This window comes from Sturnus vulgaris, chromosome 2 (genome assembly GCF_052056855.1).
Source record: "Sturnus vulgaris isolate bStuVul1 chromosome 2, bStuVul1.hap1, whole genome shotgun sequence".
Taxonomy (NCBI): domain Eukaryota; kingdom Metazoa; phylum Chordata; class Aves; order Passeriformes; family Sturnidae; genus Sturnus; species Sturnus vulgaris.
This window is the reverse complement of record NC_142244.1, coordinates 112,685,877-112,713,861: the sequence shown is the minus strand read 5'-3', so window position 1 is coordinate 112,713,861 and position 27,985 is coordinate 112,685,877. Positions and strand designations below refer to the sequence as shown.

Below are 27,985 nucleotides of genomic sequence, written 5' to 3'. Positions count from 1 at the left end.
TAGTAGGTACAGAGACATCAAACAAGAAAGAAATAAGTTGGAGCTGAAGATGAAATAATTACTGTGATGATTACATTGGAGTCCAATCTGTGTGAATGCAGAGTGCTGCACGATGGGGATAGAAATGATTTTCGTGACTTGAACTTGCATTATGAGATTCTGGGGGAGACAATCTCCCACCAGGATCTCTGGGTGGCTGCTGTTGGGTACCGGGTTGCCATGGTAACAGATGGAGGCTTGCCCAGTTAAGCATCCTCTAAACACGGTGGTATTTTCAGTCCAGGGCTTCAAATAATCATCTTTGCTTCTTTGTTGTTTGCATTAATTATCTGCCTGTTGGTTCTTTGAGCAGAACTGCAGGTCAGGCTGCTTAACTCTTTGATTTCTGCTGTATCTCTCTCTATTTATATATATACATATAAACATATATATTTATATATGGCTCCCTGTGACCCCTTGGAAACTGGACCTCGTTTCTGTCTTCTGTGCAGTGGTGGCAAAAGTGGCTGAGCCCTTATATTGCAATTCAGATCTGATTCTACTGGAATGCTCCTGAGGAGGAGGGAAAGTTGCCTCTAGGTGACAAAATGCGCTGCACAAAATAGGAGCAATAATAGCATCAGTCACAGTTTTGGATGGCTTTTGCATTTGAATGCAGCTCTTTGCCTCGTTTGTGAGGAGTGGGGGCAATAGCAAAGATCTGCCTTTTGTTAGTGATGTGTTAGAGTGGCAGGTAAGTCAGATGCAATGCTGGAATGTGAAGGGTTAAACTTCTCAGGGGGGAGACCTTATATCACGTGTGACTGATTTTTCCAGGCTTTGCTTCACAGATATCTTGTGTGCTCTGCAGCAATTGAGGCACAGAGAAAACCTCTGACTCTTGCTCAGAAAAGAGGTTTTGTTTTGTGGGATTTTCTGCAGCAGGTGTTAGTTTGTGAAAAGCTAACCTCAACCTCATGCCCCAATATTCACATTCTAGTGTTCATTTCCATTTTAATACACTTTTGGTGCTTTACCTGCCCTTGTACCACTTTGCCTCAGAGCTCTCCCTCCACAGCATCCAGTCCTCTCACGGGTATTATAGTGACAGTCCAAGAGCCAAGTTTGGGTCCGGCTCCAGGAGCAGGTATGGAGTGATGGGGCAGTACTGTGATTCCCAATGTGTGAGACACCAAAACCAGCAACATTCCCACCTGGCACTTGCACTGTCCTGTGGTATCTGTCACCAGCAGCCTTGAGTTATCCTGTTCTGTGTGTGCTGGTCCTTTGCTGTGCCCTCTGACCCCCCTGACCCTCTGCCTTTGCTTCTTCCATCTTTTTCCTGTTATGTGTTTGTGATGATTTGTGTGGCCAGCTTGGGACCAGAACAGTGATGTGGCTGAGAGGAAGGGGGGAACCACAAACCCTTGAACTGATCAGGTGATGCTTAGTTTGGGAGCCCTGCAGACTGCATCCTCCAAGCTCAAGGACACATCCCTCTCCCTGCAGAGATCAGATCTGCTGGAGGATGGGCATGGGCAGGGCGGTGAGATATATTAACAAGCCTGATCCTTACCTCTACGCTGTTTTGGTTTTTTGTTTTTGCCTCAGGAGAGAGTAAACTCTTGTCTGCCTTAAACAGGTCCATGTGTGAATGTGGCAGGGGGTGGGGGAAAGGTGGCACATGTCCCAGAATAAACAGTGGGAAATAAATGCTAGGTGCAATCAGGTGGATGAAAGGTGCAGGAGGAGTCAAGGAGGTGGCACCTGGGCTGCAAATCAGCTGCATGTCAGTGGAATCTGGAGAGTTATCCTTTCACAAACTTCTCTGTTGGTTCAGCTCCTGGGAATAAACTGCCTTTGTTCCCAGCTGCACTGAAATGTTTATTCATTAGATTTTAATAAAGAAAGTCAAATCTCATTGCCCTTAATCAGTGTTGGTAACTGAATGCTATTAATTGATTACTCAATACCTGTTAGCATGAAAAGCCAGCAGAGGCCTTCAGTGACAACAGCCTTCAGTTTATGCATTCGTTCTGTGAATTATTAATGACTACTATTGATCCTCTCCCAACTAATGAAATATTTGCCTTTTTTTGAGAAGTAGCTTCTTTTTTCTTTAACAGATAAGCCAGACTTTTATTTAGGAGTTTTGTTGCTTATTTTTCCTCCAGAAGCCAATCTCTCTTTGCAAGCTGTTTGAAGGAGTTGTCCATGTTTACATACCATGGCTGTTTCTGTATTATGTTCTTCCTTGGTATCTTCAAATACTTTTGAGTGTAGTCAAGGCCACTGATCCAGCCAGATGTTTTTGCAATATAATTTCCTCAGTAGGAAGTATGGAAAGACCTTTATCAGTTTCATTACTGGTTTTCTCACCAACACTTATGTGAAAACCCAAGATAAATAAGCCCATGAAACTAGGGAAAAAAAAAAAAAGAAGCAGGAGGGTATGATGTATTAATGGAAACATCTGCAGCTTTTCTTCAGAAAATGTCAAATTCTTTAGATAGATAGTTCTACACTATTGTAACTTTTTTCCTTTCTATTTTATTGGTTTTTTTCACATGGGGAAAGAAAGAGCTTATCTGCAGCACATTGTAGCAGTTTCACTCCGGGGCTAGGAACAGGACTGGGTTTTCCTACTCCCAGTCCATGAGCTGGTGACCAGAATGTTCTGTAGCCTCTCCCCAGGACTGCTATACATTCTTCATTTTCATTTCATTCAATCCTGCTATGTTAGCTCGGGCCATCTGTTTTTGCTGTCAGTGCTTTTTGCCATTTCTTCCACGGCTGCTTTCTGCTTGGAACAATCTGCTTGGATGACAACTCAAAAACTGCATGTACTAGGACACACAGAGGGAGCTGATTGCATTCTCATGGTAACAAGGCAGGGAGCCAGAAAGGATAGATAACTTATGATGTATGAGTGTGGCTTCCAGCCTGGCCTCTTGCTGAACTTTATTCAGCACATTCTGCTGGTTCAAAAGGATGGTACAGCCTGCTAGAATATAACTCTTGTCCTACTAGAAATTCACATGTAGCCAAAGTAAGCACCTTGGTTTATTTAAATCTCAGTTTGTGTGCTGAAGTAAAAGGCAGAGATGATCTTGGGAAGCTGAAAGGTTGTGGGCTGGATTCCCTCCATCTGCACCCTTTCTAGTTCCCTTCATGCCCACAGCAGCTTGGCACACTTGCTGCAGGGCTTGACACTGATATTTTCCACTGCAATTTTGAGGATTTATGACATCACAACTAAAAAGAGATATTGCCTCCTCTGTTTTTACACTTGGGTGTCTCAGCATCAAGAGTCTCAAGATGAAAATAGAATCTATTAAAAAATGGATGAGGAAAAAACCAATTCTTTGGGGTAGACTTACCCACACTTTTAGTTCTTGTTGCCACACGCAGCTGCACATTCTGTCTCTTAGTCAGACCATGTGTTCTTCTGGAGATGAGCCCTGTGGCATGACTGTGTGGGAACTTTGTACTTCAAAATATTCAGAACTGGAAAGCAGAGACATCGAACAAGTGTCAGGAAAACTTCACAAATTTAGGACTGTCCTATTAATTCTTCTTCCTTTTTTGTTGTTGGGGTTATAAAAAATGAAATATTGGGGAGGACAGCTTTCTGTTTACAAGAAGTAAAGCTTGTAAGTTCTCTGCCTGGCAGGGTGACCATCGTACCAAGTGCTGGCTGATGCATCAGAATTCCTGAGCATGTGGTGCAAAACTTACTCAGCACATGTAAAATTGGGCAACAAACTATTTAATTAGGTGGCTTCATTTCCATATAATGATTATTGGGTTTTGAGGGTTTTAATTCCACCACCTCACCACTCTGGCATAGTGTTTGAATGAAAAATTCAGGGTTTGGATGGACAGCTATGAGAGTATTTACATATCAAGTCACAAAAGCTGTGCAGTGCAGATACAGAAGTATTCTTTAATTGCTTTTCTTTTTATCTTTTAGGTCTCTCAGCAGCCAAGCTACTGACTGAGTCAGGCTTGAATGTGGTGTTGCTGGAAGCCAATGACAGAGTTGGTGGAAGAACTTTCACCGTTAGGGTAATTATCCCCAGAGCCATTTATATCCTACATATTCATACTTACAGTATGTGCCATGTGGGGGAAAATCTCTAGATTACCAGCAGGTGGGAAATTTCCTGATGTTGTACCAATAAGAGTAAGGGAAGACTGGCACGATGGTGGGGACAGAATATTTCTGTGATCTTCGAGCTGTGGAGTCACCCATCTGAGAAGGAGAACACAATGAGCTAAGTTTCAAAATCATTTCCTGGGGAAAGACACTGCAGAAATCTCTATGGAAGAAACACCCATGAGGCCAACAATGCTGTGAAGAGTCTTGAGCTGAACAGTGACATGGCCCATACAGAGTGGTGTAGGGCAGAGGAGTGTCAGGGCTGGTTGGGAACTCGAAGCACCATGTCTCCTTTCACTCCTTTCTTCTGCTCTGTCATGATGTGGGACACTCTCTCTCACTCTGCCCATTAGAAAATCTTGCCTGTGCTGCTTCCTAGCATAGGATAGTGTGTTTTAAACTGGTCATTGGTGAGATGCCTGACACAGCAAGAGCTGCACAAATGTCTCTGACTCTCTCCTCTCTCTGCCTGCCAGGCTCTTTCCTCTTTTTAAGGCTGTAATGTAACGATGGGCCACCTATTCTGGTTATAAACTCCAAATTATAATCAACATGCTGTTTATGAGCTCAGTAATCACCACACCAGAACTCTACTGAAGAATTTGTTTTCCATGGGGAGAAGAATCTTAGCCAAAATGCTCTGGGAGTATTTAATTTCATTTTGCTCCTCTGGATTGCTCTTTTAACTTGTGTGCTATTTACAAAGGATTTATCTCTTTTGGTTTTTCTTTTTTTCTTCCCTTTTATGTGTGTTGTGTGTGATAAACCAGAATAAGCAAGTTAAATATGTGGACCTTGGAGGGGCTTACGTGGGGCCAACACAGAATCGTCTCCTGCGGCTCTCTAAAGAGCTGGGAATAGAGACATACAAGGTGAATGAAGTTGAGCACCTGATCCACCATGTCAAGGTAAGAGACACTCTCAAGCTTCTGCTGCAAACATGGACATTGTAGTCATGTCCTTTCTCCTTGTTTACCACTTTTGCTGCCCTGGAGAATACCTGTTTGAGTATGCAGCAGCTGAGTTTGTGGGTTAAAAAAATAAGTGTGTTGATAATGAAATGACCAACAAATCACTATACTAGTACAAATTACGACATGCACACGTATTTATGTGTGTACCCTGTGGGTGCATGCTGTTAGCTCATGCCTTGGTTCAGGTCTCACCTCTTAGTTGAAAGCTCTCAAAAAACTTCTTGTTTATGAATGGTGCAACTTTGACTCTTCTGTGCGGGTCAGCTCTGATATGCACTGCCCAAGGTGTCTGAAAATCCCTTTCAGAAGTCCTGGATGTATCTCCAAGCAGGCTGAAAGTCTCTCAGGATGGACTTCCTAAACCAGTGACAATTATTATATTGACAGAGAGAAACGTGAGAGGTTATGTCTGGTTTTGCTGGTGGGGAGACTCAACATGCAGAGTAGCAAAATAGTAACTGCAAAAGGCTCTGGGAATCAGAGTCTTGTGGAGGCAGATCTGAGCGATCTGTTCGTGGTCTGAAATAGAACAGCCATGGAAAGCTGTTAAAAAGCCCACTCAGTAGTCATCCTCCAAAAGAGCATCCTTTCTCCTTTCCTGATATAGACCAGAGTTACACTTGCACAGAAAGGAAACTTTCCAGGTTAGACTCAGGGAAGTTAACTCTGAGTTTCATGATATGCTCGGGAAAAGCCATTGTGCAATGACTGGCAAAATATTTGTAGTTGATGCTTGATCAAAGGTTAAAGAAAACATTGAGAGTTTTTAAAACAGCAATAGAGAAAAGATGTCCTGTCATGCTTTCCGTTATATTTCCACTCAATTGTTATGAAAAAGAAGAGTGTTCTCAAAGTGATTTGCTATGGTTGCTGTCTGTAATTACCATTTCTGTGGTAGAACTAATGGATACATCCACACTGCTCTGTTTTGTGTGCCTCTGGCATTGTCTTCAAAGCAAGATTTTCTGTTTGTTCACAGTATTTAGCCTTCAAATCTCCCCAACAGCAGTAGGTCGTCCTGCCACGAGGGGAAACACTTGACATGGCCAGTCAGGATGGCCAGATTTTCAGGGCAACCTGCTGCCCTAGCATGGTGGTGTTCCAAAATACTGCCAGAAATCACTGTTTCTTGAGGTTGTTCCCAGTCAAGTGTTGAAAGTCTCCAAGGAGAGAGATTCTAGGTGCTGGTTGAGTACTCCCAAACCATACAAAGAGCCTAAAGATTGTATGGAAACAGTTTGTAGGCTCAATTGCCTGTAGGAGTTCCTGGAGAGAGGAAGGAGAGAGCTGTGTGCCAGAACTCCCTGGTAGCCAAGTAAGAAGTAAAGAGAAGAGATAATTCCACAGTCAGTAGCACATCCTTTGCATTTCCTGATTTCATTCCTTTAAAATTCTTTATTCTCGTTTTTATTCTGTGTTTATACATTTGTGGGGAAGTATTAACACAGTTAAAGAATTACAGTTAAATAATTGGCATGTGAACACTATATAATAAACCTATGAACTGTCTTGTGGCTAAATCTTCAGTATGAAATTTCAAATATCTTCAACACATCCCTCACAGGTTTCTGAGCCATGTGGTTTGTCTGTGATTTCCCCAAAAATGAACAGTGCTCATGTGCTCCTGGAAATCCAGGCAGTGCTCCCAAGTTGCAGATTCCAAGTACACAAAGGGCTGTGTCCTCTGTGTGAATTTGAATTCATGTGCTGACCCGAGCTTTGTGACTGTGGCCAAATGTAATTAAATTCTGGACCACAAAATTATCTGAGCCCAGAGAGGCAGTGAAACCTAAAGGTTTTAATTCTTCTTTTGCTACACAAAAAACAGGCATCACAGTGCATCTTGTAAAATCAGCCGCTGTTTTTACTTATACCCAAAGGCAAAATCAAGCCTTTCATAGTTAATTAAATTCATTTTAGAAGCTTTTTAATATGAGTAATATATGCAGCTTCTTTGTACTACAAAATGAAAAGAGTGCATTTTGTTGATCTCTGGGTGGGTCTCTGCTAATTAGGCTTTACCAACTTGATTGGGTTGCATGGTTCTTTTCTCCTTTAATCTTTTTTAATGCCAGGTTGTATTGTGAGATTATTTTTGGTCTTGCTTATATTGCGTGTGATATCTTCACAGAAACTCAGAATTATATTTCTTGCCCTATATTTTTTTCTTTTTCCTCCACTTGTTAAGCAGCCTTTTTCATGGTCTTTGAAAAGAGATTAGTATGTTCTTTTCATTTTTTGTAAATACTGGTTCATCAGCCTTAGTGAGAAAATTAGTATTGCTCTGTAAGTAGTATTTGGTAGGCAAATTGCTGCCTGAACACCATTGATTTTTCAATAGCCTAACTGAAATTAGGTTCATAAATCCAGATTTAAGAAGCAAAAGCAGAACTTTCTGAGAAGTAATCATCTCCTAACAGTTCTCCCACTGGACTGGTAGGCAGCTGTAAAATCTGTAAAAATGCTTCCTAAAATGAGAACTTCTCAGCTGCCCAGGAGAGGATTCAGGGTCCTACCTTAGATATGCAAATTTGCATACTTTTGACTAGTTGGTGTTTATTTTCCTCACTAAAATGACAGTTTTTGTCTTTTAAAAAAGGAAAGCGAAGAGCACATAGTCCTGGTAATTTTTACCACGTAACAGTGCCTGGAAAGACTGAAATATGAAAATGTGCCAATTATTATGGGGTTTTAATTAGCAAATTTTCCTAGTTAATTCAAGCTGTGCTTCACTTCTGTGGAGTCTTGTTAGCCATGCCAACTTTCTGCATTTTAAAACACAAATTTACTGTATTTTCAGTTGTAACACAGGTTCATTGTCCAAGATGACTGTGGAACTGGTTTGCTCTGCTATCCTAAATCTCTATGAGGAAACATTTCTTTATATGAATGGTTTGCCCAATGAATGTTTTTACATTATTCCTTCATATTCTGTGAGGATGATCCACTCTTTGTCCAGCTATGCTGGCAACTGAACATCCTCTGATCCTGTTTTCTACCAGATCTTTTTATGGGATAATGCCATCGATGCTTCCTGGAAATTCCTTATTATAAAAAAATGGTAGGAACATTTGTTCCTTGTAATCTCTGTATTGTCTCAGGGCAGGCTGTGGGTAGTGCTGGTAGCTGGCTGAGGTAGCTGGCTATTTTCACAGCCTGTTGCACCTGACACATTCCTCATGTGGTTATAATTGAGTTATTTCTTTAGTACCAAGGAGGCTCCATTGCCATGGCACCCATCCTGGGGGTCCTTCAGGTTAAGATGCTGGGGGAAATGTGAAGCATCCCCTCCTCAGTCTCTGGTTAAGTTCTTGACAGGAACTTGCCACCACATCATCACCTCAGTGAAGTTCCCTGGATGGAATTTGCCCATACTCATCCCTTTGGAGGTGTCTGAATGCATGTCATGCCCACTTGAAGTTTGGCACCACTTTCATACAAGGATAAATCATTGACAGCTCTGGGGAGAGAGATAATGTGAACCCTGCCTGCAGCACCTCGTGAAGGTGAATATTTAATCCTATGCACACAGTACTTTTAACCAGGACCCCAAACCTGCACTGATTTTGCCAGGTTACCTGCTGATCTACAGTAGACTTGCAGAACAAAATTTTACAGCCCTCTTGGGCGTCATTTATTTTCATCACTATTGTGCTTATTAAAATGTAGTTTGCAGTGGTCTTGTTCATGAATTAGAAATATGATGGCCACGTTGTATTGGGATTTAATTAGCAACTGGATAAGTGACTGCTGTATCTAAAGCTACAGAATTTAGTAGTGTTTCTTCTGTGGTATCTGTGATATATGCACTGAACCTAAGCAATATGATTTATGTAAGCTTAGTTTGCAAAGCTAAGGGCAGTATCTTCTGGCATCGTCTGTAGTATAGAACATAACTGCTTAAATGGATTTTTGAATGACTAAAGTGCTTTCATTGTTCTTTGTATATCTCAATTAGAGTGCAGTCAGAGAATGGAAAGACTGTGAGACTCTCAGTAGATATCAGTTTAAGTGAGATGGAATAGCCTCGTGCATTTGTTTTCTCCCCTTTTTGCTGACAATTTGTAAATAAGAATTTGGGGAACTGAGAAGAAGACATCTGAATGTTGAAGAAGCTGGGCATCTGATATCTTGAAAAGGAAGCCAAGTAAATTTAAAGACACTTAAATTGCTGCAGGGTCTTGATAGTTTCACGTGCCATTATTGGAACACAGATCTATGTTATTTTAACTCTTTACTGGAGATGAGGGTGCAGACATTCCTGCCACAAGATGCTGTGCCATGATCACACTCACTTGTAGCTTCAAAAGTGAGTCTGAGGTTGACCAGGCTCAAGTTGGTGAAAGCATCTTCCAGATCCCTGGAAGGGGTGTCCTCCACTTGGACAAAGAAGAGCAGATTTTGGCAGGAGTATAGGAAAACCTGGACTTGTTTGGTCTCACTGGACCTGCCCTGTAAATAGAGGGGCATCTTCCCTTTTCTCTGTGCCAGCCAGCTGGCAGTATTTGCAAGAAATTTTCTAATTATGACTTTTTAAATTAAAATATAGATATTTGTATTACAGCAGCTTAAAAGAAGCAATTATGGACAGCAAATCTGCAAAGTGATCTCTGTCAAGGGGGCTGTAAAGCAAAGTCTTGCAAAGGGTGTTTATTGATCAGGAAGATTGAATGGAAGGCTGGAAGCTGTGACCTAATGGTGGCATGAGGATGAAAGCAGTAAGAAAAATGAACTGTGAATAAAGTATGCATTTCTTAATTAAATTTGAGGGGAAAAAAATCTTCCTGAGTCTTAGCTTTCCCAGACTCCACGATCTGTTTGTGAGGAGACAAGGAAAAGGACTTGTGCTCCCACCTAGATTATTTAATAGAGGCTGCTGGGAGAAAAGCTTCGATTGCATCTGATTTTTATTTCCCTTGAGAAGCTGATTAATGTCTACAGGAAAACAGAATTAGAGAAATGTATATTTAATACTGGAACAACTGGCTGAGCATGTTTGGTTTCACATGTCTGTAAACTTTTCTGTAAGTTTTCATATTTTTAGCGACCCCAAAGTCATGTTCTACTTAAACCCAGTGTTCTAGCTGTGGGACTTTGTCTACTCAGTTACACTGTGGGCAGATGCTCTTTTGAAGGCTTTCTTTCAAATGAAGCTCCACTTTTATTTTGTTTTCATTTATTTATGCTCCATTTATCTGCTTTTTAGAAGGGAAGGAAGTATTTCTGTATTTCTAAGTCTAGAAATACTGAAAGGTTTTCAACTGATTTTATCGATTTTGTTGACTGGTTTAATTCAGGTGTTGAAAACCACTGCAAGCTCAGTATCAAAGAGTATTTAGAAACAGAGTCCCTATAAATCTATGCTTTATAAGATACCTTAATTTTTTTTCTAAAGGTGTTTTTTGTGTCTGAAAACAAACAAAAAAAATCTCATTCTAGTAGGAAGGAGAGTTGGTTAATTATTTTCAGAGGTGATTAGAACAAATAGTTATGTATTTATGTGGTTATATATAGACTTCAAATTCAGAGCAGATCCTCAAGATCCTCAGTTTCACTTGCTATATCACTTTGATGGTGTTTCTCTAATTCTACTTTATTTCAAGTATGACAAGTATTTACCAGATTGCATGACCAGTGTAGCAGAGTGAGGATGGACTTTATTTCCATAATAAAACAGAAAAAAGTTCTTCTCAATTCGCTCCTTTCCTTATCAGGATGCATATTTCAAGCAACTGTGTCTGACTCTGCAACACTTAAAATGGAATTAGTTTTCATAATGAAATTCCCAAGACATGTTGGCATCCACAGCTTATGAACTCAAATTAAATATTGAAAGATATTTGGAGGACGTTTTGGCATGTCTTAATGTTCTAGCTTTGCACCATCAGTTACATGGTTTTGGTTTTTTTTCTACTGCAATTACATTTTCTAACCTATGATCTTCTCACCTTTAGAATTTTATAGTTACCAGCCAAGCATTTGAGATCCTGAGCAATTTTGCAATGAAGGGAGCTTTAATGAAGCTCAGCTCTGTTACAGTTTCTAAGTAGGTTGTAAAATCTCTCTCATTTTGTTCCAGCTAGTTGCCATTTTTTACTTGAGAATTACGATTATACAAGAGGTTTAGTCTCAAAAATGTGTCGTTAGATGTTATGAATTAAAACCAAAAAAACCTCCAATCAACCAACAAAAAAAACCCCCCAAAACAACAAACAAACACACATACACTTCCCAAAAACAACAAACACATACCCTGCCAAAAAAAACAAACCAAAAAGCACCCACAAAAAAGTCCCAAACCTAAATTATACTTTTCCACAAGGCAGAAGATGAGAAACAGCATCTGAGACAGGTACAGAGTTAAAGCTTGAAGTGATGCTTTTCTGTTTCTCATTTTCCTCGTCACAGCTTGGGGTCTTACAGTTCCTGAGCTCTGTATGAATGCCATTACTGGGATGTTAAACTGGGAAAACAGGGCGTGTGTGGAGCACCAGAGCTGTGAATCAGCAGAGGGCACTACGTGCCAATAAACCTGTGTGGCTGTGAATTAAAATGCAGAGTGACAGGCTTGGTGATGTGAGCCTCAGCTAGTCCAGGGTTTAGATGGTTTAGCTGAGGGAATATCTGTGCTCGGTGAGAGCTGACTTTATTTATAAGATGTTTATACTGTCCTATGAAAAATGCATGGATCGTTGTCACCAGGGGCTTCAGTTCACAGTGCTGCATCTCACTCTGGCACTACCTGGGTCTATAATGTTTAGGGGAGCCTGAAGTTGTCCTGGGCCTGCAAAAGCAGATTTTCTCCCGAGAATCCCACTCTGCATTGAGGTACTGATATTTCCTGGCAGTCCTTGCTCAGCTAAGCATTTTCTGAGGTCTGGTCCCTGTGCCCCACTGAGTGCTGGGGCTGATATCCAAGGGGCTACTGCTATTCAGTTGTCATGTTATGGGATTCTTTCTCCTGTAATAACTCATTTTTTATGTCAGCTATTTGACCTGAAACCGACTTGGTGTGTAAAGAGATTTTATTTCTGCACGACTTACACAGGTCCATCGTCACTCAGCCAAATGTTGGTTGACGTGATACAGATGGAGAAAAATCTATTGGGAATTGTAAAGTTTGTGACAAACACTGGGTTTCTCATTTCCCTGCTGGTTTATTCCTGGGACAGATGGGTTGCATGAGTTTCCTCCCTTTAGTTTCAGCTTCTTCAGTGAGCTTTAACCTCCAGAGCAGCAACAGCCTTTGTGAGCAGCAAGTGATCCATGCAATGGCAGGTAGATCTGCAAGTGCTGATGCTGCTGTTGGGTTTTTGTGAAGCATTGCAAGTGGCATCATGAAACCACTTCTAAAATTTTATACACTAATAAAGAAAGGATAGGAACTACTTCTGAGCATCACAGAACTGGTGTTGAAACACCGTGTCAAGTGATTGGAAGGGATGGTTATTGTTGAAGGTTTTATACAGCTCTGATTTAGGTATAAAAATATTTGGAAAGGAAATGTTTTGTGCATCTTGGTGCATGCAAGTGCCTTTTTTTCTTTAGAGATTACATACCACCAGGAGACACAGAGAATGCTATTCCCAGCAAATAAGCAAATTTTGCCTAAATATCAAAAAGGTTTTTGTGTTTGCAGAAATGCAAATTCAGCACAAGTGCAGCTGAAATGTTTTGGTTTGTTGGTAACTACTCAGAGCCATCTGTAGTCTTTCTTTGCTGCTGCTATTTTTGTTTCTATGTAGAGCCTAGTCTGGCAGTCTCTCCTCAAACAAAATTCTGATTGACAGCTCCTGGAGTTTTGTTTGTGCAAGAAATAAGGATCAGGTCCTTAGGAGATGCCTTAGGAGCTCTTGAAAGTAACTTTCAGAGAAACTCTCTAACTTTGATGACTGTTTTTATTTTTTTTCAGGTAGAAGTTTATTCCAGTTCTTTATGAGACTTACCGCCCCAGATCCCTACACAAGAAACATAGCCAAGGTTTTCCTTCTGGCAGTTCAAATGCAGTGAAATAGAAGAGCAGTAGAACAGAAATATGGTTTGTGTGTCTCTTAGCCGTGCGCTCATGAGGAAGCGCTGCTGGGAATTCATAAGACTTGAGTTAACTCAGAGGGGATAACTGGGTTAGGGTTGCCTCTGGCAGACCAGGAAGCTCAGAACAAAATCAATAATTAGAATAACCCATTCTGATGCTGTCCTGGTTTTCTTGAGCACAGCAGCATGCTTGTTTCATAAACTTAAATTTGGGAAATAGCAGGTGTTTGAAACCAAACTGATAACCTCTAGCTTTGGAATACTTACAGGATGCTGACACAAGTGAAGGCTCCAGAGTTCAGAAGCCACACTAAAACTGACTTCTTGAGGCCACAGGGCCAGTTATGGAATTTTAATGTGCCTCAAATATCTAAAAGGTAATTTCCAACATGGTTCAGATGTTGTCACCTGGGACAGGAAGGCACTTGGTCTGAGAGGTTTAGCTCTTCTCTCACAGCCCTTTGGCAGCCAAGTATGAATTGATGTGTGCCCCAGTATAAATTGATTCCATGTGAAGAGATTCCATGAAAATACCCAGATGTTCATGCTGGGACCACATGCCTCTGATGAAGGAAACTTTTTCTGTTCATCTCAATCTACAGGGGTATATTTTCCTGATTCCAGATTTTGTTTTCCTGATTCCAATATTTTCATACAGTTGAGCACAAAAGATGTAGAAATGCACTTTGATTTCGTGCTGAATGAAAAAAAATAAAGACAGCCCTCCATTTTCTGAATGAACATGTGCCATTATATCCATCCTTAAATTGGAAGTGCTAGGTTTTCGACCTTGGTGCCTCTGGCACATGAAGTGATTGGAGACCTACTCTGGCTATGACAGAACTTCTGATAGAAAACATCTAAAAATTTGTTTTTAGCACTGTAAAAGCCTTGATTTATCCTCCAAAGCACTGCAGAATTAAATTGTTGCCTGGTAGCTACTTCCTGTCCATCTACCAAAGAATTAAATCCTTTTATCTCCATTTTGCTTTCTTCCTAACTTTCATTGCCTTGGTGTTTTTGACAAGGATTCCATTAGAGTCTTCTCTCCATAAAGACTAGGTGAAAAAACAGTTTCTTCCTCACTTTCTCTGACCTGTTTGGGAGATTTGTTAAACTAATTTTCTGCTATTCATAGGTTTGATTTTTTTTTTTTTTTTCTTACTGATTTCTGAGTATCCTTCTCTTTGAATTAAAAGTCCTCAAAGTTGTTAGCCAGCATTTTTCAGTTATATCTCATTTTGTTATTTCCAGACCAAGTTTTGAATCTTTCAGGATCCCCTTGTGCCCTTTTACTGTATCTTCTGGTGCTTTCAGACACCTGCAGATTTGAATAATGTGCTCTCTGTCCCTTCTTTCACAGTATTAATAAAGAAACTAAATCAAATCAGGCCTGACATTTCTTTGAGTAAGTGGTCTTTGGATACTTCTCTTCAAAAAGACACTGTTGTTGTTGTTACCTAGTTATAAATATTAAATCCTGGTGCAGTATGATTTTGTTAAGCCAGTGTGAATACATTTTTACTGATGGCTGGTGTGGCACTGCATCAAATATCTATTAAAAGTTAGTACTTCTACTGTTTGACATTCATGCTCACGCAGTGCACATTTAAATACATAATTTAGTGTAAATTTTGAAAAATCAGCTGTGGCATGCAAAATGGCCTTTATCATTTATCTATCTTATGGACTCCATAATGCATTGTGAAAAAGCAAGTGCACACATAATGCTAATGAGCCTCTCTTTGTGAATTTTTAAAGCTATTGGGCTGCCAGCCATATAGTCAGCCAGGGGAATCCCATGTAAATAAAACAGCTCTACAAACTACCCATTGTCTTCCACTCTTAATTAAGCTAGACTTTCTGAATATCTAGTAATGGAGATTTAGATATAAAAAGTCTATTAAATGTGTAATGATGCAATTTGGACATTGGTATAGGTCACACTAATTTACAGCTAGGGGTCTTGGGATGGAGGAATAAGTCTAATTAGTAAATGCTACATTTTCTGCAGGGCTAATAATTTTTAGGTTAGCTGAGACGTTTTTATCCCCAGGAAGGTGTCTGAGTTATGATTTATTGTATAATGAAGCTTTTGATATAAATAAGCAACTACTTTTGTCTGATTTTGAAAGAAAAAAAACCTCAAACTGCTAAATACAATCAACAGTTAGGTGTTTTCATGAACAATTAGGAGGGATAAATAAATAAATATCTCCTTTTCAATAGTGAGTAGCCAAATTTTCAACTCAGTCAAACAATGCTGTTTCATCTCATTTTTTGAAATCTGATCTTAGTGACTCTACTGCAGGTTGTTAGTTTGGTTGCCCAGAAGTGCCAAATGTGAATTTGAAGGTAAAGTATCAGTTCTACACTGACTTACTGAAGTCTGACTTGCTAATTCAGCTGTGTATCACACCTGAACTGCACATGCAGAATAACAGGAATAACAGAATAACCACCTGAGCTGCTTTCCCAGGATCATGTTCAAGTAACCTCTGAGTATCTCCAGGGATGGAAGGCACCACAACTTCTCTGGGCAATCAGTGCCAGTGCTTTTTGGATCCCAGAAACCTGGGAGTTTTGAGCTTTCTGTGCTTTCTGGCTCTGACCCCCAGGAGAACACTGCTTTTAACCTGAGGCCTTGGAGAAGGCTTCCAAATTTGAGTGATGGAGTTGAAGTCATGGGTGTGTAGTTAAATAGAAGTGTGTGATTTCACATGGTGAAGGGTTTTAAATTTGAGTTTTTTATACTATAGTAATAGGTATGGGACAAGATGGAGGATTTTGAGTATTATCTCTTTTCTATCTTCTTCCTTCTTCATGATTTCAAGTAGTAGTTTCTGGTTGGACAGTCAGTGCTGAACTGAAGGTCACAGGAGTTTGGCTATTGGGTCGAAAGTATAAATAATATAGGTGTGAATTCTCTATTGGACTGTTTAGCTTTAAGAGACCTTGTAGCAGCTGGATTCACCTCTGTTTTGCTCACTTTTGGCTGGTAGCTAGAAGTGTTGCAGAACTTTCTGTACTTTAGATAATATTTAATAGACAACCAAGCCTGAACATGAGAATAATCCATTTCCTTCGTGTTTTTAATTCTGGCTCTGAGTGAAGACAGAAGAAACTTCAGACAAGCCACTAATTAAATGGTGCAAATAGCACAGTTACAAGGGCTCAGGCACCCTCGTGGTGAAAAAAACATTTCCTGATGTTCAGAAGGAATCTCCTGTGTTTCACTTTGTGCCTCTTGCCCCGTGTCCTGCACACACAGACAATGACCCAGCAGAAGCTGTCACATAGATTGATTAAATTTTTCTGGTTTTTGTGAACATTCAACCTTTTGATGCCGCTTCCCATGCATGGAACCCAGGATTATTGTTATCTTTTGGGTTTTTTAATGATGTTTTTATTTGTTTTTCATCTTGCAGGGTAAATCTTACCCCTTTAAAGGCCCGTTCCCTCCTATGTGGAATCCCTTGGCTTACCTGGACTACAACAACCTCTGGAGGACCATGGATGAAATGGGAAAGGAGGTATGGCATGAGCACTGCAGCTGAATCAGCTCAGCTTGTCTCCAGGAGGGGCAGAGGAAGGGATTAGGGTGCAGACAGGCAAAGCTGCTCTGGCTTGAGCAAACCCAGTGCTGGCAAGGGCAGCCACACATTTTGGTACACACTGATGGCCAGAGCACATCTGGGTGTGGCCTCCTGGCAAACTCTTATGAGTCCCGTGCTGCTGAGGCTGTGTGCACACATCCCTTCGTTTTTCTGGCTGTGGGAATGTCAAGGTTTATGCCTGTGATTGATTTTTACCACTTTTCCTGGTGATTTGGTAAATAATATTTTAAGAAGCTTGCCCTTTTCTACCCTGAAATTCAGCTTGTCTGTTCTAATTTGTTGCCAGTTGCCAGCTACAAAATTTGAGAAGAGGTTGCTTTTACTTGTCTAGATAATGTGAAAGATAGGAAATAACATAGAGACATTTCTTAAGTCTAAAATTGTTCTCTATTTTTCAATCTAAAAAAAGGAGAACAATGTTAAAACAAGCAAACAAACGCCCTCCTCCAAAAGCATTCTCTGTTAAGTTCACTGTGTTACCTGCCAGAAATTTGCAGGCCGAATTAACATTTAAAGACAAGATTATTTGTATTTCTTTGCCACTCATTCACTTGCTGATAAATGCTTTTCTTTATGTCTCCTTAGATTCCCAATGAAGCTCCATGGAAAGCTCCACATGCAGAAGAATGGGACAAAATGACTATGCAAGATTTCATAGATAAAATATGCTGGACAAAGTAAGGAACGTTTTAATATGAAATATAATGGCTCATATTTATACACCTTAGAGCTCCAAATAAGCATTACTGCTTTGCAAACAGATACAGCTAGCACTAAAATACAGCCCTTTTAAAGAAAAGAGGTGAGAAAGTCCTGTAATAATGGACCACGACACCTGTCAGCACATTCAGTAGATTCTGTTACATTTCCCTCGCTTTTTAGACAAAAATAAAAATAAAGAGGAAAATATGTTTGGGAAGGGATATTTCTAAAGAGACGGGATAATCTGTTGTGTGCACTTTCCTGCACTTTACTCTGTTTTTAGCCTTTAAGAGAAAAATGGTTACAGCAGGTTTTTGAATCAAACTCTTGATGGAACAATACACATTTATTCTGTGCTGGACCAGCTGATTTTACCAAAGTGCTATAAAGATAACATTTGTCTTTCAGTAGCACTAAATCACTTTAGCACTCATCATTCTATTGTTTAGCTGTTGCACTGTATACCACCCAGGGAAACTGAAAATGCTTCCTGTTTTTATGTATACATCAAAGCAATTTTTCTTTACTTGCCATTCAACAGCAGTTTGATTGTTTTTCTTCTGACTGAAGGGGAAAAAAAAGCCCATTAATCCTGGTTGCTGTAGAGCAGATTGATTTCTACAGCAACCTCTTCAGAATTGTTGAGTACCCAACACGTGGCTGCCACGAGCTGGAGCTTGGTGATGAAACCTGTTAGTGCCCACTAGAGCTGGTGCTGCCATTGACATTTTATGGGGCATTTTTATGGCTTCAGGCAGCCTCTAGAGAGCATCATGGCCTTTGTTGTTCATGTTGGGCCTCTTCGAGTGAGTCCAGATGAGGCCACAAAGATGGACCTGGGGGCTGGAGCATCTCTGCTGGGAAGATGGGCTGAGAGGATTGTTCAGCCTGGAAAAGAGAAGGCTCCAGGGAGGCTTTAGAGCACCTTCCAGTGCCTAAAGGGGCTACAAGAGAGCTGGAAAGGGACTGTGAATAAGGGCATTAGTAATAGGACAAGGGGCTCTGGACTTACACTGAAAGAGGACAGGGTTAAATTGGATATTTGGAAGAATTTATTTACCACGAGGGTGATAAGGCAGTGGCAAAGGTTGCCCAGAGAAGCTGTGGCTGGCCCATCTGTGGAAGTGTTCAAGGGCAGGCTGGAAGCCACCTGGTGTAGTGGAAGGTGTCTCTGCCCATGACAGGGAGGTTGGAACTGGAAGTGATAAAGGAAACTTTAAATTCTTTCACTATTCTGTAATTCCATGATTGTCAATGGACAACAGATGTTGTCCAAAGACTTGGGAGTCTTCTGGTTCATAGCTTTGCTTTCACAAGAGTGACATTGCACAGAAACATTTAGAAAACCTTTCTCATTTGTACCAGGGTCCATATTGAGTAAATCCAAATGGAAATGTGTGCTGATAGCTGTGCTGGCTGTCTGAGCCTGGGACAGGGTGAGCAGCTGTGCAAGTGAGCAAAAGACCACACACTGGTGCTCACTCAATATCCAATAGCTCGTGTGACTACAGTCAGGTTTTTTCCAGCTCTGATGGAATAAGACTTGACATTTTACCTGAATACTGGCATAAGCTGAAGATGCTTTTCAGATTTTATATGTGCATCTTGGCTTGATTTGCTCAGTTTGTTCAAGATTGAGGTAACATGCTGCAGAAAATTCCCACCCTGGAGGGCAATGATCCAGAAGGGCAACCCTCTACTCTTTCCTCTTACCTAACAGAGTGTACAAGTTTTCTTTTGGCTAGAGCTGCGTGCTGGAAATATCCTGAGTGCTCTTGGTTGAAATCATAGTGCCAGTTCTAGTTAAAACAGCAGGACCTGAAAAGCAATGGGAGAAGGTGGCAGAATCTGGTGGAATGTAACCACCATGTAATAACATCTGCTTATAAAATATTAATAAATACATATACATTAGGCAAAATATCTCATAGAGTTGATCATATTTTACAGTATGTGCTAATACAGATGAAAAGCTTATAAAAAATTTCTGTATTATTTTTGGCTGTCAAGAATGAATTTAGAATGCACCCATTTTTCTGAAAATGGATCAGCTTTATAATTGAGTGGGACTGCATTTTTAGGAAAGAAAGAAGATGCCTTTTTCTATATTGATCTAGAGTTCTTTGAAATAGCATGTTAGAAGGGTTTTTTGTGCTGTGGGTTTTTTTTGGTTTTTTGGCGTCTTTTTTGTGTGTGTGTGGTTTTTTTGGGATTGTTTTTTTTTTTTTTTAAAGTTTGAAGACTGAAAAAAAAGAAAGCAGCAATCAGAAGTGGATTCTGCACTGGCTTTGATGCCTCACATATGAAGTATCTATAGAATCTTCATCCCTGTCAGTTACAATGCAGTTAAACTGAGCATCTTCTGGTCCTGTTCATGTCTCTTTAAACTCTTCCTCAAAGTGAAGACAGAGGGAAGTATTTATTTATAACAGGAGGAATATTTCCCTGATTCTCAATTAACTCTATCTTAATGCACCCCATAATATTGTACAGTCTTATACAGTAATTTGCAGTAGAGCTGCTATAAAAGAAAAGGACATAGAGCAGTGGTCCCTTTTCAGACACAGGTCAATTTTCTGTTTCTGTGTTCATTGCCACTGGATACCAGGACGCTGTTTAAAATACTGAGTTGAGCTACCAAAAGTATATTTTCCTTTCCCCCTTTTTCTTTTCTCCTTTTCCCCTTTTCCTTTTCCTCTTTTCCTTTCCCCTTTTGTCTCCTTCCCCCCTTTTTTTTTCCTTCCCCCCCTTTTTTTTCCTTCCCCCCTTTTTTTTTCCTTTCCTTCCCTTTTTTTTTTTCCTTGCCCCCCCCCTTTTTTTTCCTTACTCCCTTTTCTTCCTTTCCAGACTCTGGCATGAATGCTGTCTCTTCTGCTATGGCTTCCTGCTTGTATTTCTTTCCTTGTTGTGTTCCAGCTGCAAAACTCCCTCAGCAGAGGATTGGGCAGTGAATGGAGATGCTGACTTATCCATAGATCTTTAGATAATTGATAATTAGCTTAGAAAAAAACCCTAACTTTTTTTCTTTATGATGGGTTTAGAATAATCTCTGTGCTGTGCTCTTGAGGGGATGGACATTCAGCAGGGGCAGACAGAGATTCAGATCTGGTTTGTAACCCAGGAACTGGGACAGGGAGGTTTTGGAGTCCAGTGGAGGCAGGAGAGCTTGCTCTCCTTAATGCTGAGGCTAGGATGACAGGCTAACTTTGCATTAGTAGCATAAAGTGATATAATCTTGGGCTTTTGTGTCTCCCAATGCCTTAATTTGCCTGGAATACAGCAGTGTTTAATTAATATTTTTTGCAGGGTTACTTGAAAAATACTGCATGAAAGGAATTGATAGTTCCTTACTTAGGTGAAATTAAGGAATCTTTTGCCCCCACAGTAAAAGGCTGCCAAAGAGAGGCTCCTGCCTACTCAAGAACAATCTTGTCAGCATTACTCTGTTTTTAAATTAACTAACTTCCTTGTCTTTGTTGTAGAGCTGCCAAGAGTTTTGCAACTCTGTTTGTGAATGTGGATGTCACTTCTGAACCCCACGAGGTCTCTGCCCTTTGGTTTTTGTGGTACGTGAAGCAGTGTGGGGGCACAACAAGAATATTCTCAACGAGCAACGGGGGACAGGTACTGCCAGCATCACCTCCTGCAGCTCTTGGCAGGCCCTGGTTTAACTTCGTTCTTTTGCTGGTTTATTTTAGCCCAGAGATATCCATGACTTTTGGGCCAGCAGCACACTGATAACCAGTTTTATTCATTTACTCTTTAATCTGGATCTTGCAAAACTGGTGTTGAAGATTGCTCCCTACTGAGGGCATTGCCCCCAGTGATCAGAAGATTTGTATCTGGCTTTTTTTTTTGATACAGATTAAAACATGTGCTTTGCTTATCCACATTGGAAAGAGAAAAATTTACTTATGCTTATTTCTGTCACGAGGCTGAAGCCATCCTTAGCACTGCAGAAGCACTTAATGGAGATGGCAATGTCAGCTGCAAGTTAATACTGAAAATGTAGCCCAGAGCTGCGTTCCTAAAATGCAAATTTCCAAGCATTAACACCATTAAGATTTTAAAATCAGCCTAAAGAAAATGAACACCCCAGCTTAAATATGGTATTGCTCTGAAATGTTTGCAATCTGGTACATTAGAGCTGCTTCTGCTCTAATTTGAAGAAAGTGAAGAATCTGCTAAGTCTTCTACTTGAGAAGTGCAAAATTCACTAATTGTATTAGAAATGGATATATTTTTAGAAATGCTAATTATTTAATCATAAATAAAAATGCAAATACATTAACCATATTGAAGTGCATAAATATGCATAGATAAGCAATTACTGTAGATAATTTAAGTTAAATATGTTTAATTAAATATTATTTGAATTCTGTACTATGTTAGAGATGATTTGAGTTTAAATTGGGTTGAATTAGGTACTGCAGCAGACACTTTTGATGTGAACTGTGTTACTTCTTACACCCTGTGATTTATTATGAGGATCAGGTTTCCTGCTTCTGATAGACAGAGCTCTGCAGGGATGAGTGAACTCAGAGAAAGGTTTGAAGGTTTAAGCACTTTTCAGAAGTCTTGCTGATTCTCACAGGCCCGTAGAATCTTTTTGGAGACCACATTTGGAGAAGGGATTTTCTTATGGGGTTGCTATTACTTTTAGTTTTGACTAGAGTTCAAATGGTGCTCAGATACGGGAAGGATTTGAGAAGCTGACGGAAAGAGAAAATAAAATGGGTACAGGTGAGACTGCAAAAATTCCCAAAAAACATTTTGATAACATTGGAAAAAGGGAGTTTGTTTTGAATGCAGTGTGATGATACACGCTCCTCAAGCACTGCTCTGCTGAGCTGTCGTTCTTGTGTTGCAGGAGAGGAAGTTTGTTGGGGGCTCTGGGCAGATCAGTGAGAAGATCATGGAGCGCCTGGGGGGGCGGGTGAGGCTGCGGAAGCCGGTGGTGCGCATCGACCAGTCCGGGGACAGTGTCATCGTGGAAACCCTGGACCATGAGCTCTATGAGGTAATGGCATGTCCAGTGAGAGAGCATTAATGCTGGGGTGGGTGGCTACAAAACCTTGAGCTTCTCCTTTTTGGCTTCTCCAAAGTGCTGTACAAAAATGCATTGGAGATTTAAGTGACTGTGACAGAAAGTCGCGCGTTCCCATTGTCCTGAGTAACAGCAATGTTAAAGTGATGCCTAAAAGCAAAGTGTGGATCCAAACTTTTCCTTTCCTGGCATCTCTTTGTGTCCAGTTACTTTCTGAACTAGAGGGTAATTGTGATGTGTAAAATGTAATTTAGCAACAAACTTCCAGTGAAAAACACTGCAAGCTTTGCTCCCAAGTTGTACCAGAGGAGTCCAGATGGAAGGGAGACCAGTGGACTCTTAAGGCACAGAGCTTTCTTCTAAACACCAGGGGAAGGGCAGCTGCCCATCATTTGAACAGATGGCTGTTTATGTAATCCTTGTTTGTTATTTAATGAGCAGGATTTTGTGAGGGTTTAGTTTTGCAATTCTTATGCTAAATGCCAGAATTGCTTCACAAGATACACAATGCAGCCTCCCCAGATGTCTGCCAAGACCATTAGAGCAGTATACTTGGGCTGAAGTAGGGGAGAATGTATTTAGCTTATGGATAATTTCTTTTCCAGGGCAAATATGTGATCAGTGCCATTCCCCCAGCTCTTTGTTTGAAGATTCATTTCAACCCACCTTTGCCTCCAATGAGGAACCAGCTCATCAACAGAATCCCCATGGGCTCAGTCATCAAGTGCATCGTGTACTACAAGGAAACTTTCTGGAGGAAGAAGGGTATTGCATTTTAATTGAAAGAAAGAGTAGTGACAGAGAGAGGGAAGAGGGTACCTGGCAACAGAACAGACTCTTTGTTCAGAGCATGCTAAACTTCAGGAGACTTCATATTCTTCTATGCCATTTTTACCATACCCTATGACAGAATCTTGAGAGATCTTTTGGGAGGAGAGAGTGGATGAGGGAATAAAATAAGGAGGTAGTCATGAAGGGAGAATTCATGCCTTGCTTATTGCCTTGGTTGCTCTGTTGTCCTCTCCTTGAGTGGCACCTGGGTGTGAGATGAGCCTCTCTGACTTGTACAGGGACGTAAAGGTACAAGTGATGTGTGATGGATGGAAGAGTCTGCAAAAATTCTGCTTTCTCGATGGACTGGTCAGCATTAATTGAAGGTGTCTTTACACAGACATCTTGCATGCTGAATGCTTCCATCATGACTCTTCTTTTGGAATTTACTGGATCCAAGGCAAGCTGCAATGCAGTAACTCACTTACCATTTTTGGCTATAATGAGCCCACATCAGTTTGCCTACAAATATCATCCACCCCCATCTTTGTAAATGAACTTGAGGGTTCTGGATCCTGTCATGTTCTGGCTATTAGTCTTGGGATGGATCAGATGGAGGTGACTGAGAATTTTACCACTTTTTGAAAGCTCCTGTGTTTGGATTCATGGATCATGACTGATTTACCACCTTGTTCTTATCAGGCTATTGTGGTACCATGATCATTGAAGATGAGGATGCTGCAATTGGTCTAACACTTGATGACACTAAGCCTGATGGCAGTTTTCCTGCCATAATAGGGTAAGGGACAAAGAAAGTGTCTTGTCTAGTTAATGCTTTTTACTTTGTCTTAGAGGCAAGAATTGAAGTGGAAAACCTGATACTTCTGAAAGAAAATACTTTAGAAATAATTGAAAGTTGAGTTTCTCAGTGCATGGTGATTTTCTATGATTGTATTACTTCAAAATTTTCTTCTATGATGTTATTTCTAATTTAAAAAATAAAATTCTCTCTTTCTACTTTTTATCACTGTTATCTTTTGCCTCTGTGTGTGGCAAAGTATAAACTTGGAGAAGAGGAAAGGCAAGAAAAGAAAAAAGAGGATGATTGCAAAAATTTAAAGTTTTCTCCAAGTATTTCAGTTCTGTAAATGAAAACTTTTTTCTATAATTAAATTTTATTTTGTTCCGGTTATTTTAGCAACCAGAGAATATGATCAGTCTTAAAAGTTTTATTGAAATACGATTTTGAGCTCAATCCCAGGTTTCGTGTCATTGCTATATGCCTGCACCCAAGGCTGTATAAAATTAAAGTAATTGGGAAACAGCTCATGCGAATATTTTTACATGAATTTCAGAGTGGTTCCTTCCTAAACGAGTCCTGCAAGCAGCAGGTAGAGCATTTTGCAGAGAGGTGAAATGGATGTTTTTATTAGAGACCCTAAAGCTATTACTGTGAATCACAGCATCTCATCATAAATTATTGGCATTTTAAATAATGCAAGAAATGTAGCAGCATAATGGGAGTAAATTGTTTTTGGTCTTACAGCTTCATTCTTGCTCGGAAGTGCAGAAGACTGACAGGTCTCACAAGAGAAGAAAGGTAAGTACAAACCCTGGAGATATGTGTAGAATTTGAGTCAAAAATTTGTTGTAAATGACCAGAGCAGGAAAAAATTCCCTGATTTGAAGGAAGCTGTCTGTAACCTTGTGCCAGTAGGCAGGCATTAATAAAGGAGATGCCTTACTTGGTTTTGGATGAAGGACCCATAGAATTCCCACATAGCTCTTGCCCTTTGGAAGCTCTGGTCCTGGTTCTTATTTTCCCATGAGGCTTCTCTGTTTATGTGACTCCTGCTAAGGAACAGCTCTGAGGTGCTGAATATAAAAGTAGTGTTGATATTCTGCTGGAAAATGCCCAGGACCAGCCTCCTTCCCCCACTGGCTTCCTGCATGTGCTCTGAGCTCTTGGAAAGCTTGTCAGAAGGAAAAGGTTTGGCCTCTGTGTTTGATTTTATCTTTATTTTCTGTTCACCCTGGAGGGTCTTTTCAGTGGCTGTAACTTAGTGCAACTTGAACCTGTGGCTGCCACAAGCAAGCTTCAGTATCATGAAAGCTGCCTCCATCTCTGCACCCTCAGTGTGGAGGAAAAAAATCCCTTCAGGCACAGATGAAGGTCATTTTACTGTCTCCTTGAAACAAATCTCTGCATAGAGTACTGCTCTTTGGTATATTACTAAAATAGAATTTATAAAGTAATGATTTTTTTTATTTTCCATCTCGCTGATTCACTGTATCTGATCAAATCAAAGCTGCAAGGAGAAACTGTGGCTTATGAGGAGAGCCTTGGTTTGACAGGGAGAAAATACATTTGATATTAAAGTATGATAAAGGATCACTGTGCCCAAGTAAACATTTTTGCAGTAATAGCTGGTCTAACTAGAGAAGATGCAGTTGTCTCAGATAGTCTGGCAATCTGTGGATAATGGGTCTAAATGGAGCTGTTTATGTCCCAGTCTTTTCAAATGACAGCCTGGTACCACAGAGCCCTTTTAATTTTGGCAGGAATGGCCAAGCACTGAGGCTTTGAGATAGAGGCCCAGCAGGTGCCAGATGATAAAAGCCATGTAGGTATTCTGAAACCCAGTGTGCCCAGCATTTTGAGCCATCCTAAACACCAAATGGTGTCTTTCACTGTGTGTCAATGCCCTCAAATGAGCATTTGCAGCCTTTGAGAACAGCTTTTCTTCCTATGAAATTAGGGTCTGTCCTGGCTGTTTGCAAGGCACCATCCTTTTCCCTGGGCATTAAAAGCACAATTATCTGACTGTGCTGCTTCCAGCAGCCAAGTTTTATACAGGAGTTTTGAACTCTTGTCTTTTGGGGAAGGAACCTTAGACTAGGAGGGGCTTTGCTCTGGTAAGGAATGGTTTTGAGCCATGCTGGCTGTACCCTGGTGCAGGGCTGCCTCTGGCTCTAGGAGTCTTGGCCAGAAATGGCAGGAACCTGCTGGGCTGCACTGCACTCACGTCCTCCCCAGAAGCACAGCTCTCCTTCCAGTGGAATTTGGGGAGAAGGCAGAAGTGAACCCAGACCTTGTCCCAGCGTACACTCAGGGTGCAACCAGTTTGTATAGTTTAGATGAGGGCTGTGGTGTTGCAGGGAGCACAGACTTGTGACACCCTGCAGAGATGCTCTGCTCACCTACCAACACAACCTGGGCTCTCCCTTCATCCTGCTGGGGACAGGGTGAGGGTTTTGGTAATCCTTAACTATGAAAAGTAGGATGTAGAGTCTGTGGCAGCTATCCTAAATCATGTCTGAGAACAAAAGTTGTGAGAGAGAATGGAAACCTCTTCACAGCCTAAGCCAGACTGGAGGGAGTAAATGTCACTGCTGCCTTCCAGCTGGTCTTCCCAGTTCAGGCACCAGGGCTGAGACTGTGCCCTGCCTTTCAGAGCTGTGCAGTGAAGGCCATGGCATCACACACTGCCGTGGAATGAGACCAGGAAAAGAGCTGAGTGTCTGCATGTGCACTTCTTCCACACTGGGCACAGTGTGACTCAACAGGACCCTACCTTGGTAGCTCCAGGCATAACATTCCTTTTATTTAGTGCTTATAGCAATTTCACAGCTGAGCCCAAAGCCAAGAAATGAGGATTTTACTCACTGCATATTCCATGTAGTGCTATTATGTTCCATGCAAGCATTAATAAGTCTGTTAATAAGAATGTATTTAAATTTCTCTATGACAAAAAGTGCAAATCTTGCAGAGAGACCAGCAAGATGCAAAGATTGCTCTTATTAGGGGCAATGTCCTCGGTGATTGATTTATGTTGATACAATTCAATCCTTTAGAAATTTCTGGGTTTTGTTTTGTTTGCTCATTTGGGCTTTTTTTCCATGTCAAATAACACTTTATTACTGATGAATAATTCCTTCTAATGTCTACACTTAAGAGTCTGAAGATGCCCTTGACCTGAAGCTTAATATTTTCCTTTGCACAGCTATCTTAAAATAACTAATCTGTGTTTGCAATGCACTCAGCACACAGCTGTGAACTTGCACCTTCATGGAGCCTGCAGTTGGCCACAAGTGGCAATATCTGGCATACCTGTCACTGGTGTGCCATTTCCAGGCTCCCTGGAGGGTCTGCAAGTCATTGTGGAAAGAGGACCGGGCACAGGCAGGTCTAGAGGAGTCTTTCCCATCCCTGCCATGGTGCTGGGAGGAGCAGATGGGTCCCAAGGTGATAACTCACTTTCCTGTGGAGCTCTGTGGGGTTTCTGACCTGCCCTGAAAGGAGGAATTGATAGCATTTGTGAGAGGTGGTGGGCAGACCTCAGCAGAGGCTTGGCTGGATCCTGCTGTTAAAATGATTTTCTTCTGTTCAGACACTGGGTAAGTGCTGGTGGTCTGCAGGGCACAGTGCTCACCTCATTTATGGAGAAATTGGGAAGTCACCCTTTCCCTTATGGCTGTTGCTGGATTTGTGTCACCCCAAAGGGTGCAGAGGAATGTTCATGGTCAGGTCCTGGAGCTCTCTGAGCCTTCCTGGCCCATCCCTGCTTCTGGAGCAGGCTGAGCCTGGTCCTGTGCCCCAGGGCAAAAGGAAGGGGCTGTTTCCTTCCCCCTGCTGCTGCTGGGTTTGACACCTGAGCTCTAGCCACCTTCACTTTCTTGCTCCAGTTCCTGCATGTGA

The 27,985-nt window shown here is 41.0% G+C and overlaps 1 protein-coding gene across 2 annotated transcripts in view; it reads left to right on the top strand.

The window, feature by feature from the left end:
• Window positions 1-27,985, top strand: part of LOC106853514 (amine oxidase [flavin-containing] B-like) — a 51,062-nt gene that overhangs the window by 13,569 nt on the left and 9,508 nt on the right. For both annotated transcript variants that reach the window (XM_014876801.2, XM_014876802.2), the window contains exons 2-10: window positions 3,953-4,047; window positions 4,912-5,049; window positions 16,578-16,682; window positions 17,352-17,443; window positions 20,951-21,092; window positions 22,339-22,488; window positions 23,121-23,280; window positions 23,989-24,085; window positions 24,833-24,886. In XM_014876801.2, coding sequence (XP_014732287.1) covers window positions 3,953-4,047; window positions 4,912-5,049; window positions 16,578-16,682; window positions 17,352-17,443; window positions 20,951-21,092; window positions 22,339-22,488; window positions 23,121-23,280; window positions 23,989-24,085; window positions 24,833-24,886 — 1,033 coding nt within the window. The remainder of the gene's footprint in view (window positions 1-3,952; window positions 4,048-4,911; window positions 5,050-16,577; window positions 16,683-17,351; window positions 17,444-20,950; window positions 21,093-22,338; window positions 22,489-23,120; window positions 23,281-23,988; window positions 24,086-24,832; window positions 24,887-27,985) is intronic.